The sequence below is a fragment of the Lates calcarifer genome, linkage group LG18, assembly GCF_001640805.2.
Source record: "Lates calcarifer isolate ASB-BC8 linkage group LG18, TLL_Latcal_v3, whole genome shotgun sequence".
Taxonomy (NCBI): domain Eukaryota; kingdom Metazoa; phylum Chordata; class Actinopteri; family Centropomidae; genus Lates; species Lates calcarifer.
In genome coordinates this window covers 14,847,492-14,860,917 of record NC_066850.1, presented here as the reverse complement: position 1 = coordinate 14,860,917, position 13,426 = coordinate 14,847,492, and the positions used below count along the sequence as shown (strand labels likewise).

Genomic DNA, 13,426 nt, shown 5'->3' with positions numbered 1-13,426 from the left:
TTGAAACTTACTTTATCTTTGACACACAAGTGTTTTTTCAGAACATACTTCTGCTTTTAAAATTAATAGTGACTGATTTTGAAGCAAGATTTTTTCTAAAAGAAATGTGCACTGTAGCTTTTATGGAATAACCTCCTCAGCTGTGACAGGTGTGTGAGGCTGGTGTGGGAGGAAACTGGAAGAAACTGGAGTGAACTGGAGCATTGAGAATCGATTCACTCTCTTTCTCTATTATCTCTGGTTCCTCTCCAGGAAGACATGAACCAGATCAGACGACGGGGGAAATCACTGTGCGTGCTGGCATGTGTGTGTGTGGGTGCTCTTATATGTGCTGTATGCGTGTAGGTATCAGTGTGTTCCTGTATGTCTGTCTTGAAGATTTGAGTTTTAGATCCTGGGGATGAGGGCATCTGGCCTGTCCTCACTTCCCCAGGGGTTTATTTTAGGGTCAGGACTTTGGTTGAGGTTAATTTGGGTTAATAAGTACATATTAAGCTACAAGTTCTGGTGATTTGTAGAGCTAAAGGTTAAGAGCTAGGAAAGGCAGTGATGGTCCTCACAAGTATTTAAATACTTGTATGTGTGCAACTGCATGCACGTGTGCACATATCTGTGTGTGTACTTCTGTGAAAATGGAAATGCTGTTATATGTACATGTATATGATTATGTTGTGTGGGTGTGATGCACTTCAGTCTATTTATGGTGGCTGCCTTTAAGTGGCTTGAAGAGTATAAATACAGATTTAATGCTTTCCCTTTGAATTCACACTGTGAGTGTGAACTGTAGCTGTTGAGGATGTCTCCATTCATGCATTAACTTTTTATCTTTCCTGTTAGTGTGGCATGACATTTTTCTTCAATGTTATCAAGAAATGAAACCAGTGTATTGTAAAAGATAGACTGTGCCACTTACCATAGCTTTCCTGGTATTATTACTATTATTCATCTTCCATGGTGTTATTTTATGGAGTTACCACCACATCTCAGAACTGTGGGTGGAGGTGGGAAGTTAAAGTCAGCAAGGAGTACCTTAAGATCTCAGGTTATGATTAGCTGATATCTCAGACTGTGTTCTTCCAGCTGTGTAGGGTAAAAGTGTTTTCAGATAGCTAATATTTATTCTGGTTCTGTTCTGTATGTAAGCCCATTTCTGTCAATGTGATGGAAAAAAATATTTATCCTACATATATATCCTGTAAGTTATAATGAAAAACTCTCAAAATAATGACCTGGTATTTCAAAAATATTGAGTTAGTATCTCAGAATAGTGGGAGATTTTCTAAATCATATTGGCAGAAATGGGGTTCCATATTTCTTTGTTTGACTAGGTGTTAGCTGTAGCTGTTTGCTAGCTAGCAGAATAAACACTGGTTGTGTTTGCAATGTGAAGACTCATTTCAAGACACTTATCGGGAAATTCAGTTCATAGTTATTTTTCCTCCAATATATTTCCTTTGCCCTCTTACCTCTGTATATTCAAGAAGTAAGCCAAACATCATGTCTGATTAACCTGAGTAAATAGGACAAATGTAGCATCCAAACTAAAAACAGTAATGTCTGTAATGAAGTGTGTCCGGGGAGAGGGGGGGCTGGATAAGTCACCTCTCAGTTTACATTTTGTTGTTAATGTAATAGAAGGTTTCGCTGATGAACATCTGATTGAGTTACGAATGGACTGATACATTAACCTGAGAAGACTGTGCAGGAATGGTAGAGGATGAGGAGACATGGGGGTCAATTTAAAATACTTTACCCTGAACACCAATCTGAACATTAAACAAAAGGTGAAACTTGGCTGCTGTTAGTTTATGCTGAGATGTTAAAACTTGAATCCAACAGGATTAATTGTTTAATTTTTAAGGAAAATGAGTATCAGATCTTGTGGCTAAAACCAATGAAAAATGTGCCTCAGTAGTAAGTGAAATACAGCAGACATGTAAAAGGCAGAGATCATCCTGTTAAACAAGACGTCCAATTGTGTCCTCTCAGATCCTCCTCACTTGAGTTAATGTTGAACTTAAGTGACTCCTGCAAGTCAACATTTGAGAAGTGCTAGCTATAACATGACGGTCAACCACATGACCATGGAGCAGCCTGTAGTCTGAGCTTGACCTTTTAGCAGTTTCCTCGATTACAACACCTAGCCGTTAATATTACAGCCTTTAATATTTAACACTGTGAACATATCTGTACCCGCTGTAACTGGAGACTGAACATGGAGGTGTGTTTGGGTGTGTGCATGTGTGCGTGGGCGTTGCTTGTCAGTGTGCTGGATCGGATACCCTTACTGACAGAATATGAGGGCGCATGGGAGTGTGTGTTGCACATGCGCTTGTGTGTGTGCAACCTGACACTGCCTCTCACACTCTATCTGTATTTAGCATCAGTTACCATCAGGTAGAACAATTAGTCACTGAGGAGGTTGGCCAAGCAATTAGATGTGGAGGAAGTAGAATGTGGAACACACAATCCTTCAGCAAATTTGATCATTTACTTTACTGATTACTTTCCCAAAAGTGGAGGAAAGACAAGAAGCTGTCTATACCTAAATATTTTTTAAATATATGAATATGTTTTCAGTCAGATTCATTTCAACTACCAGAAAAGAAACTCTTTTTTTATGTAAAATGTTTCACTGAAATGTCCTATTATTAATCCTACTGAATTGTATAAGAAGTATGGAAAAATTCTTAACATATGCTGATTTTATGTGCTTTACAGAATACACTGAGACAACACAAGACTAAAAGAAAAAAGAAAAAGTAAGCTAGTCTAAAAATTTAATGAATAAAACATATAGATTTAAGCAAGTCTAAGGTTTTCTAGAAGTTTGCTCCAGATCTTTGCTGCAAAATTATGGAGAACAGATTCACCATGGCTTTAAAGGTACCCTGTGAAGTGAGTGGAACCTTGAGGCTGAAATGGCATTTACATTTCCCTCCCCATAAAATCTTTGAAATGCCACTTCTTTGAATATCTGAGCCCGCCATACAGAGTTGTGAAGAGGGAGGAGCTGTTACGAGTGTCGCTAACAGCGGACAGGAGCTAAAGATCCTGCTATTGACAATTTACAATCTGCAGATTAAATCAGTCCACTTTGGATTCCTGGGTCTATTTTCAGTCAATCCAGCAACTAACACACCAACTTTTGTTTGCAAATACAATGACTTAGCAGTTTGAATTTGATACAACTCTTGTTCCGAGACCTGTCTTCTGACTGGCCTCTCCTCTATAGCGTGCTGCAGGGATGGCGTATTTTTGATGTCCAACTAGAAAATTAACATCACTCTGGTTCCCTTGACAAAAAGCCAGTGGGAATTTGGATTACTGACTCCATGACAAAGTTGATGATACTTAAACATTTTGAGCCACAAGATAACCTTCACAAATTAACATCTTTTTTTTATTTGTAAAAACTAAATACAATTGCCAGAGATAAAATTGTAATGTTAGGCTATAAATGAACTACACAACGATCGCATGACCTCAACATCACCACCACTGAGCTTCCCTTGTAATTTGCTTCAGTGCACTTACTTCTACAAAAGCGTTTCCTCTGAGAAAGTCAGTAATAGTTTTCAAGAGTGTGAGAAGGGTGGCATGGTGGTGGAGTGGTTAGCGCTATTATCTTACAGCAAGAAGGGTCAGGGTTTGAACCCTGTTTAGGGTGGGGCTTTTCCATGTGGACTTTGCATTTTCTCCATGTGGATTTCCTTCAGGTACTCCGGCTTCCTGTCACAGTCCAAAGACATGGAGGTTAGGTTAACTGGCAGGTGAATGGTTGTTAGCTCTATGATAGACTGGTGACCTGTCCAGGGTGTTTTCTGCTTCTTGCCCAGTGTAAGCTGGGATTTGCTCCTGCCCTCCCCACAACCCTCAAAGGATAAGCAGTATAGTTAATGGATGGATGGATGGATGTGTGCTGTATAAACACAACAAGGCTGTAAATGTGGACCAGTGGGTAGATTGATTTTCAAGCTTGATATGATGATGTTTGATGTCCCTGACAGGCTCTGTAGTCTCATTTAGGCCCTTGGTAGCAACAGTATTTTTTAAGACACATAAAAGGTTGGAAAATCATGAGTGGAATATTTACTGACGTATTTTATGTTGTAGAATAGAACATGAACATCTTGAGCGTGTGTTAACCACAGACCTTATTTCAGGCATCTAACCAAAAATCCATGCAAAAAACCCATAGATTTCGGGATGAGAGAACTGGAAGTGCTAAAACGCTAACTTATATCCTGGTTTCAGGATTCATTCCTGCAGCACTCTATAGCAACAGCAACCAAGACTCGTGGGTATTGCAGTGTTAAGTGTCCGCCATTTCAAAATAATGGGCACAACATGATTTCTCAGTGACAACAATGGAATAATTAAAAGCAGAAATATCTATTATTGTGTATGTACACATACATTTTCATGCGCGAGCTAGTAGAGCACAAGATACAGAGTAAACAGAGGTGTTGCTCTACAGAGCTAATACTGGACAAAAACTCCATAGGATCCCTTTAATGCTGGGATACTATATCAACACATCAGGATGTGTTCATTATGTATGAAAGAATCTCTAACACTGAAACAGCACTGTTCTCAGCTGAGCAGCTAGATTCCACACACAAACAAGACAGTGTGACAGTCTGAACCACCATTAGACTGAACATACTGCTGAAATCAGAATCAGCACAGAACATCACAAGCATTCTGAACAGCAATGCATCACTGTTATACATACTAAAGTACATTTTAATGGTGATGACGCAATCGCTTATCTTAGATAAAAAAAAAAAAGAGTACTAGATATTCAGTGATGATGAATCTTAACACAGCTCTCTGTGAGCTGCAGCTCTTTAAGAGAAAAGCACTTTACAGTCCAACAGCCTTAAGATAAAAGTGTGGAGAAGTTTTTCAGAATCTTTTTTGGTGATGTATCATCTGATTCTTTGCTATAGCTTTCAGTTGGTAACAGCCTGACTTTGTCATTGTCCTGATGAGGCTGTTGAATGTGCTTCACTTCAACCTGTCGCTGAAGAACCGTAAGTCCATGTCACGTGTGCCCCATATGAATTGTCAGTATCTCACTTTCTTGGGTGAAACTCTGTATTGTATAACTTTAATTTGCACTGGGATGTCTCTGGTTTTAAGCTCCATGAAGTGGGCCGTTAAGACCCCACAGGTTTGCAGCTAAACCTAAACAGAAGGCACAGTAATTAATGCACATTAGAGGGCCCACTAATCTGTGCTTGTCTCTGTGTGGCTGTAATTCCTTAGTCAAACACCCAGTCATCCAGCTGGTCTGTTACCCACGGCCCGGTGTGCTGTGCATTAAGCAAGTGTACACAATAAGCTGAGTTATGAAGTTTCTGCTACCCAGCCAGCCAGTTGGAGAGGAGTATTATCCCGGCAGAGCTAAGCTTCCACTGAGCTGAGGATTGCACCAGAGTGTTGCTGTATTTCCTCTTACCTGCTGCTAACAACAAACCAGCATGGCTGACTGACTGACTGACTGAGAACTCAAAGGAAACAGGGCCTGCCTCTCTGCTGTTGTCACTCAGAGTTGAGGTGAAATGGCTCTCCGCAGATCCCCCTCCTCTACCTGTGCAGGTGAGTGTCACAGAAACCTATAGGAAACCCTCTTATCTCTCCTTTGTGTGGCCTGTCCTGCCTGTCCCTCCTGTATCCTCACCCAACAAAAAGGGACACACTAGACAGGACCACTGTAGAGTACCCCGCCTATTGTCCCTTCCCTGTTCCCCCAGTGTGCGTGAGTGTGTGTCAGCGGGCTGTGTGGTGCAGCCATCAACAGGCAGCTCTTTACGGCAGGCAGGGTATACAGTTGCATGTGAGGCTGCTGTAGTTTAATTTGATTATGCATTCAGACCCCTTTGTACTAATGTCGTCTTGTTGTTCTCGTCTTGTTTCCTGAAGGAATTATTATGCCATATTTGAACAGAATTAACCAGTTTTTATGGATTACTTTATCTCAGACATTTGCTGCCTCCCGGTAAGCCTCTGGCAGGGAAGTAATCCGGGTTAGTTTACATGGCTGACTGCTGCTGTGCTTTACTGTAAGTGAGGTGAGGAAAGCATTACAGCTGAAATGAAATGATTCTTTTGCTTTAGTGAAACAGCAGGACACTGCTAAGCTAACATATCCATAAACCCTGAAAGACATAGGCTAGGAAGCATCCCCTGCTGTGTCAAAACTGCCTGCAGCTGAGAAGTTGACTTCAGAAGAAACAACTTGTGCGCTGTAGTGCATGAACAATTTATTGGGCTGCTCCAGGGGAAACATTTTGAAGCGATGCAGGCAGGCTATATTGACTGCAACAGGGGAATGATTGGGCCACTTGGAGGTTTTATTTTCCAGAGTCATTATAATACTGTATCCTTGATGATGAGAGATGGCCGATTGATAACCAATAATGACATTCTAGCTGTTGCACACACAAGGCTTCTACGTAATTTGTTTACCCAAAATAGCACATGTGGAAAGTTCCATCGGTATTGTTGTATGGAAGATTAAAGACCCCCTCCAGATATGTTTGTGTCTGACGTGGTTTTCCTACAAAAAAAGCACAATTAGCTTGTAAAGAAATTACAAGCTAATTATTTTTGCTCACAAAAAAATCCAGAATATATCAATATGCAAATGGTAAACTACTTGACACAAAATGTTTCCTACTTCACTGAAAAGTCCAGTGCATATGCAGTGGAGACTTAAAGTGTCCACATCACACTTTTGTGTACATGCCTAATCTAAAGGCGGAAGAACTTTTGCCTTTAAGCAGATGAATGTGAAAACACTCTACTGTCAAACTCACATATGAGGTGCAATCAAAAAGTTCAGAGACTGTGCCTACAACAGGAAAAAAGTGTACGTAATTTCAATTTTTCCTCCATTTCCTTTGATGAAGTCACCACTCCCAGCACTCCTGCCATGCTTGGAATGCTTCAAGTTCACAGAATGTGGAAGAAAATGAGCAGTATGTTCTTGGTCATGATCCTGACATGCCTACTTTGGTCTTCAGGATTGTGGGCTCTTTCACTGCAAAGACTGCTGCTTGGTGTCTGGTGTGTAGTCATAGACCCAACTCTTGTTACCGGTGATGACCCATGACATGAAGGTTGGGTCATCCTGGGCCTGTTGACTGAGATCCTCATAGACTTTGACACTTCTGCTCCATGGTGAAATCACAAATATACATTTGCAAGTGGTCACAGAAACACATGTAACACAGGTCCCTATATTGATCATGTGATATAATGCAGAATACTGACTCATGAAGGTTTTTGCTCGAACCTGCTGCATGCAAAAAACATTTTTGACTGAAGGAGGACTTTCATAATCTGGACCAAATTGTTGTCTATTTCAACAAAGTGCATCTTGAATGCTTTTGAAAACAGTTATTGGAGATCTCACTTCAAAGTGCTGAAAAGCTTTAAAGCTGTAATGCATTAGTATTTTTTTTTTTTTTTTTTGCCTAATAAAGACGGTTAATAACATGAAACCAAATAAAACAGGGTTAAAAATGAATTCAGCTGCACCCTGGCAGAGGCTTCTATACAATCAGCGAGCCAGAGCTGAGACAACATGTGATAAAAGCATCAGCATTAAGTCTTTGTGCTGTGTCGCTGCCCATTAGCTGTTCCCTGAAAGATGCCCTTTGTCTCTACCATTAGAAATTAGTGTGAAAATAGAGAGCGTGTTTATCTTACACAATCATTCTGAGAAGCAAGCTGGGTGAGATTCCAACTGCTTCTGATACAAGGCAACATTTTGAGGAAACTGAGGAAACCTTTTCACTGTTGGCACATAAAAGGAGAAACAGATAAATCAGGGACTCAAATTTAAATGTTTTGTCCTCAGGAACACCTTTTTAAGAGAAATTTTGTTATTGGCTATGATTACAGAACAACAACAATAACATTTTTTTAAAACATGTTTCACAACAACTTTTGCAAATGCAGTGTATAGTAGAGAAATTATGTCTTGTCTAGGTTTGGACACCCCTGTATTTCTCTAAGACACATGTTGGTCAACCTCTAGAAGGGATGAATAACACATTTCAATTGGGCAAAATGTATTTTAGTAATGTATTTTATACTTTATTTAAAATCTGGAGACATTCAACAGAACCTTGTGTTGATTTCCTGTGATGCCCTGCTTTATATTTATACAAGAGGGATTTTCTCATTCATTTTACCCTCCTACTGATTCAAACTGGCGACCTTCCAGTTTCAGGCCTGCCTCTCTAACCTCCAGGCTACTGTGCTGCTGTCAAGTGAGCTGTGAAGAGGAGAAACACAACTGTTGCCATATAATGTCTTTCCCTATAGCCCGAAAATGCTTGAAAAGAAACATTATCAAAACATATTTCCCCCTTGACCTGGCTGACAGATCTCATGCTTATAGAGTATGTTTAAGTGTTGTACAACTGCGTGTACGGATGGGTGAGCAAAAGATAGTCTGTCTATGGTGCTGAAATGAGAGCACAGCACGTGGCCTGGTGCGTTACTATGGCTACAGCTGTCTGTATCCCTAAAATAACCACACACACACACACACACACACACACACACACACACACACACACACACACACACACATATACACAGACATACACAGACATACACTAACCTTATTACAAAAAACAACAATCTGTTGCGGCTTCTGACAACATGGCAGTCAGATTGATAAAGATGGAGAAATGTCTGTTTTGTCACTGCTTCCCCCAAACAAAAAAAAATCACAGCCCTCAGCACTGAACAGTGGCTGAGCAACAAGTAATCTACTGGTGTTTTTGTCTTCCCTTCAAAATGAAATGAAGACTTTTACACCTTTTACAATATGTTTTGCCTTGTGCTTTTTGTTTTCCTGTGTTCTTTGTGTTTTGAGACTGATTGTTGAGAATCCCTCTCTACGTAGGCTTGTCCTTTGTAAAGTGCTTTGAGACAGAGTTTGTGATTGACTGACACACACATCAATTTGCACAGTTTGAGACAAAGCTTCACTAGACCACTTAGCATATTTGTGGCTTGTGATTGGAATCTGGCACATCTCCACTCTGGCTTGGAAAATGTATGTGGGAAAAGTGGATGAATAATGCGAAAATGTAAAAAATTGAGAAACACGAATATGCATCAAATGATCTGAGTGCAAAAAGACATTTATCTTTTTCAGATCATTTCTGTGTGTGAACTTGAAGTTGTAATACCAAACTAAAATACCCATTTCACAGTAAAAGTATTGTAATGTTTTGTAAACTCGATGATAGCTGAAAGCTGTTGTCAAGTGACCATCACTACCACCTGCCTTCAGTGTGAATCCATGTTCAGCAGGAAAAAAAACTTACAAATATCCTCTTTAAGTATTATCCATACTATTGAGTATACTAATGCATCATTTTTTACTAAATAAAATAACTTACAACTATAACTGTCTAATAAATGTATTAACTTGAGTAAATGTACCTAGTTACATTCCACCACTGGTCGACCTTGCCTGTATATATAAGTAAGCAGCACGGGACAAGATGTAAAAAAACACCTGAATCAATATAACTGAATCATCCAAGAAGCTCTAGATTCACATTGTTTCAGTTTTGTGTTTGGTCTCTGGTGGGATATAGTTTCACAGAGTAAAGTGCACTCACTGCTTGTGGTTGTGGTTGCTTTACCACTTCCAGCTCTGAGAAGCAGAGTTGTGAAACATCACAATACTAATCATTTGTGGTAAACAGATTCTTTAAAATGGATTGCTGCATTACAGCATTAAGTTGCTTCTTGTGGTGTTAAGTGTCTGTGGCTACATTACATTTCTATTCCACTTAATTTCCAAGTAAATATCTTTCAGACTCATGGACTAATAGTGCAGGCTTCATCCGAGTGGCCACGGCACTCAGCGAGTCCTCCTCCATCCACAGTGAGACCCTGTTCCACCTGACTAGGGACATGTCTGGGATGAGGCTGGACCCCATGTCCTACAGCATCATGGAACCTGAACCTTATAGAGAAGGTAGAGAAGAACCCTGGGCTGAGGAATCACAAAGTCTGCTACAGGTGACTAAAGGAGGATAGAAAGTGTGTGTGTGTGTGTGTGTGTGTGTGTGTGTGTGTGTGTGTGTGTGTGTGTGTGCGTTTGAAAAAAAAAGGGGAAAAACGGTTTGAGGTTAAGACTTTTGGGGTTTACACTGTAGGGGTGACTGCTCATACAAAAATGAGCAACTTGTTAAACTAAGCTACTCATGTAATATTTCCTCTGTGTGTAATGGGTTTCACCACATTGCATCACTTTATGAGTTAGCATAAAGTAGAAATCTAAAAATCTCATTTAAATGATTTCACAGAATAAGATGCTTATTCTTGTAGTTTTTCAAAATAAAAGTTGTAACTGAGCTATTTGGGTGAATTAAATTGACTTCAGACTGACTTTGAGTAAAAAGTATGTGTTCAAGGTTAATGTTAATGTTAGTTTAAGGAAAAGACTTCAGTTGAGGATGAAGGCTGGTGTTAGAAATAGGTTAATGGTGAAGCCTGGGGTTAGCAGTGCCTCAGAAGGTATCTCTGTGCATGTAACATTAAGTCTGAGGTGTCTCTGAGGTCTTTTCCTATAAAATGCACCTTCGTTACCACATTTGTCAAGCTGTATCCCTCTACACCCCAAGAGTTGAAAAGATAGAAAATATATACTGCTGCTACACAAACTGTATTTATCATTTCTTTCTTCTTATTATTTTTTAACCTTTTCCCTTTTAAAATCTCGGATACTACCACCTCATATTCTGTCTAAACATCCCACAAACTAAACAATCTAAGATAGGAAGAACCAGTCTTTGCTAGAAATGCTCACAACTCATGGTCACACTACACTACACTACGGCCATAACATATGACTGGCCAGTACAAGTGGACAGGGCTTCATCTGAAAGGGTCACAAGCCAAAAGGAGTTGGGAACCACTGCTGGAGTGGACAGAGATATTATGGAGGGACAAAAGCAACGCTTCAATACATTATATAGATAGTTGTGTTATTTTGGTGTAGCCAGTGATTAAAAAAACAACAACAAAAACAGGTGCATCACAGAGATATGTAAGCAGAGAAGGCTGCACCTTTCCACACTGTAAAAAAATATCCACCATAACCTGCCGCTGAGACCACAGATGAGTGCAAATAATATTTTAATGGCACAAATAGAAAAAAACCTCCTAAGGTTTGATGAAGTTCCATCTTTTATTGCAAATCAACCAACATTTTTTATTTTTTGTATTTTTTCAGTCAGGTGATTTGAGACCATTACGAGAAGCAATCAAAACTTTTTAAAAAAGCCAGCGATGTTGATGTGAATGTGACAAACCAAGTGAGCAGAAATGTGTTGACTGACTTTAGTAAAAGGGCATTTTGAGACTCAGCATCAAGCTTGATAACATATTGCAGGCGGACATTTTTTACAGTGTGGCACGCTCCGTGCCAAAAGCGCCGGCGGTGCGCAGGCATCCTCCAGATCCCACAGTCGGATAGATGGGTATCACCAGCGTGTGATCGGGCTGCTGCACTAAACGCGCTGCCTCTTAATATCCGACTGATTCTTCTCTAACAAAACAATGAAACCTGGTTCAGATGAGCCGTCGCTCCTCCTGGACTGTGGACTACCTGGACTGACCTCAGGTGTCATTTGGGGATGACGGGGATGAAGGTGGTGATGACGAATCCGGCTGTTTTTTACTGCCAACTTTCACTCCTGCTCTCCTTCTACTTCTCTGTGTGTCTCTAAAGCGCAACAGCATGCAGATCTCCGCGAGTGAAGACAAGATCCCAGTGAGTACAACAGTATCCATCTGCTCTCACTCTGTTGCTTCTCTCCTCTTTGCCTTGAGTAGTTCGCTACTCCATCGACCGGTGTGTATTTACCTCTATTTTACGACCCATTGTAATAGTTTTCATCGCCACTTTACATGTAACGACACTGCTACAAACTCCGCGATGCTCTTCACAGTAAATGTACTATAAGCCACTGTTCAGGAGGTGATACTGTCTGTTCAGTTAACAGCTGATAATTGATCCAATACGCACAGAAAACATAAGAAACTATATCCAAACTATAATAATCATAATTATTATAATAGTTATTTGGTTTTTCAGTGCGACGCCACGATTACCACAGATAAACTGCTTATTTTATGGTATCATCAAAACAGTATCACATTTTATGGTTGTGAAGGATTTACTACAACCTCCAGGGAGCGTCCTCCAGAGGTTTAGTTTAGGTTTTGCCAATACAAGCATCTGTGAACCTTAGTGGAACTAGCTGGGCTAAACTAAATGGGAATCCTCCCAGTAAGTTCTTCTTTATTAAAAACAAGCAAACAAAAGTGTTACTAAACAGATGCCCCAAGGAAAAGTTCCAGGAGTTTGGAGGCAGCAACCACTGTGTGCTCTGAGCTGGTGAATACATGTAAAACTTCCAAAGGATATTTTTTATTTGATAGTGAGTGAGACTGAGAATTGCAACTCCTCCATTTTAATTTCCATACTTAAAAGTCAAACACTTAAATGCCAATAAAGTAAATACAGTGCTCTCTGGTGGAAGATTCTGGTTGTTAGTGATTAGAAGAAGCCTAATTAGTCTTAAGTGAAACCACCTGTGTGGGAGGACCATGGATGTGTATGGGCTTTTTAACATTTTAGCTAATGTAGCACTGGAACAAACCAAGCATGTGGACATTTTTTAGTGAAAGTCAAGCTAGACGACACGTTGGCTGACAAGACAAGTAAGTAAGTCCCTCAATGTAAGTTTTATGATTTCTGACATGTATACTGAGTCTTTAGTCATAAATAGGACGGTGAAATGAGGGCTGAGTCTTTAGTCATAAATAGGACGGTGAAATGAGGGTTGAATTTTTTAATTTGGCTCACTTGAGGTTGTGAGTTAGCTAGCTGGACGCATGTTAAGAGAAAAAACGGCACTAACGTTTGCTTAACGTCGAGAAATGAGGAGGTATTGAAAAATTTTACTCTAAACAATGTAGCCCCTACAATGTGCTCCAACACTGTTACGGTGATTTTCAGCCATGTTCTGCAAACAGTCACTAGCTATCATGCTACAGCTTATTTGCTAGTTAGGTCACATTTCTCAACATAGTCAAAACGTTTTTTTAAACTAAATGTTGGAAATTTTTTCTGTTACATGTGTAAAAAAAATGTCAAGCCTAGATAACGTCAGCTCAGCTAATATTTATTTTGTTTTTGCGAGACAAAACAAGTAGTGGAGCCACAGTGACAGTTTCAGACAAAATTCCATAAAAAATTTAAAATAAATAAATGGATTATTCTGTGGTAAACCTTAAGACATGAGCTTGACAGCACAATCGTGGCATATTTCCATCTATTTATTTAAATAATTTATGTCAGAATTGGTGTATT

At 39.8% G+C, this 13,426-nt stretch overlaps 1 protein-coding gene across 6 annotated transcripts in view; it reads left to right on the top strand.

Annotated features, from left to right (window-relative positions):
- The first annotated feature begins 9,877 nt into the window (after positions 1–9,877).
- Positions 9,878–13,426, top strand: part of ano2b (anoctamin 2b) — a 197,753-nt gene continuing 194,204 nt past the window's right edge. For 4 of the 6 annotated variants that reach the window (XR_007815003.1, XR_007815004.1, XR_007815002.1 and 1 more), the window contains exons 1-2: positions 9,879–10,065; positions 11,780–11,821. Coding sequence is in view for 2 of the 6 variants with exons in the window: in XM_018684297.2 (XP_018539813.2) it covers positions 9,958–10,065; positions 11,780–11,821 (150 nt within the window). In the remaining 4 variants the exon portion in view is untranslated. Of the gene's footprint in view, positions 10,066–11,779; positions 11,822–13,426 lie in introns of all 6 variants that reach the window. The other 2 variants (XR_007815005.1, XM_018684299.2) reach the window with 1 other exon arrangement.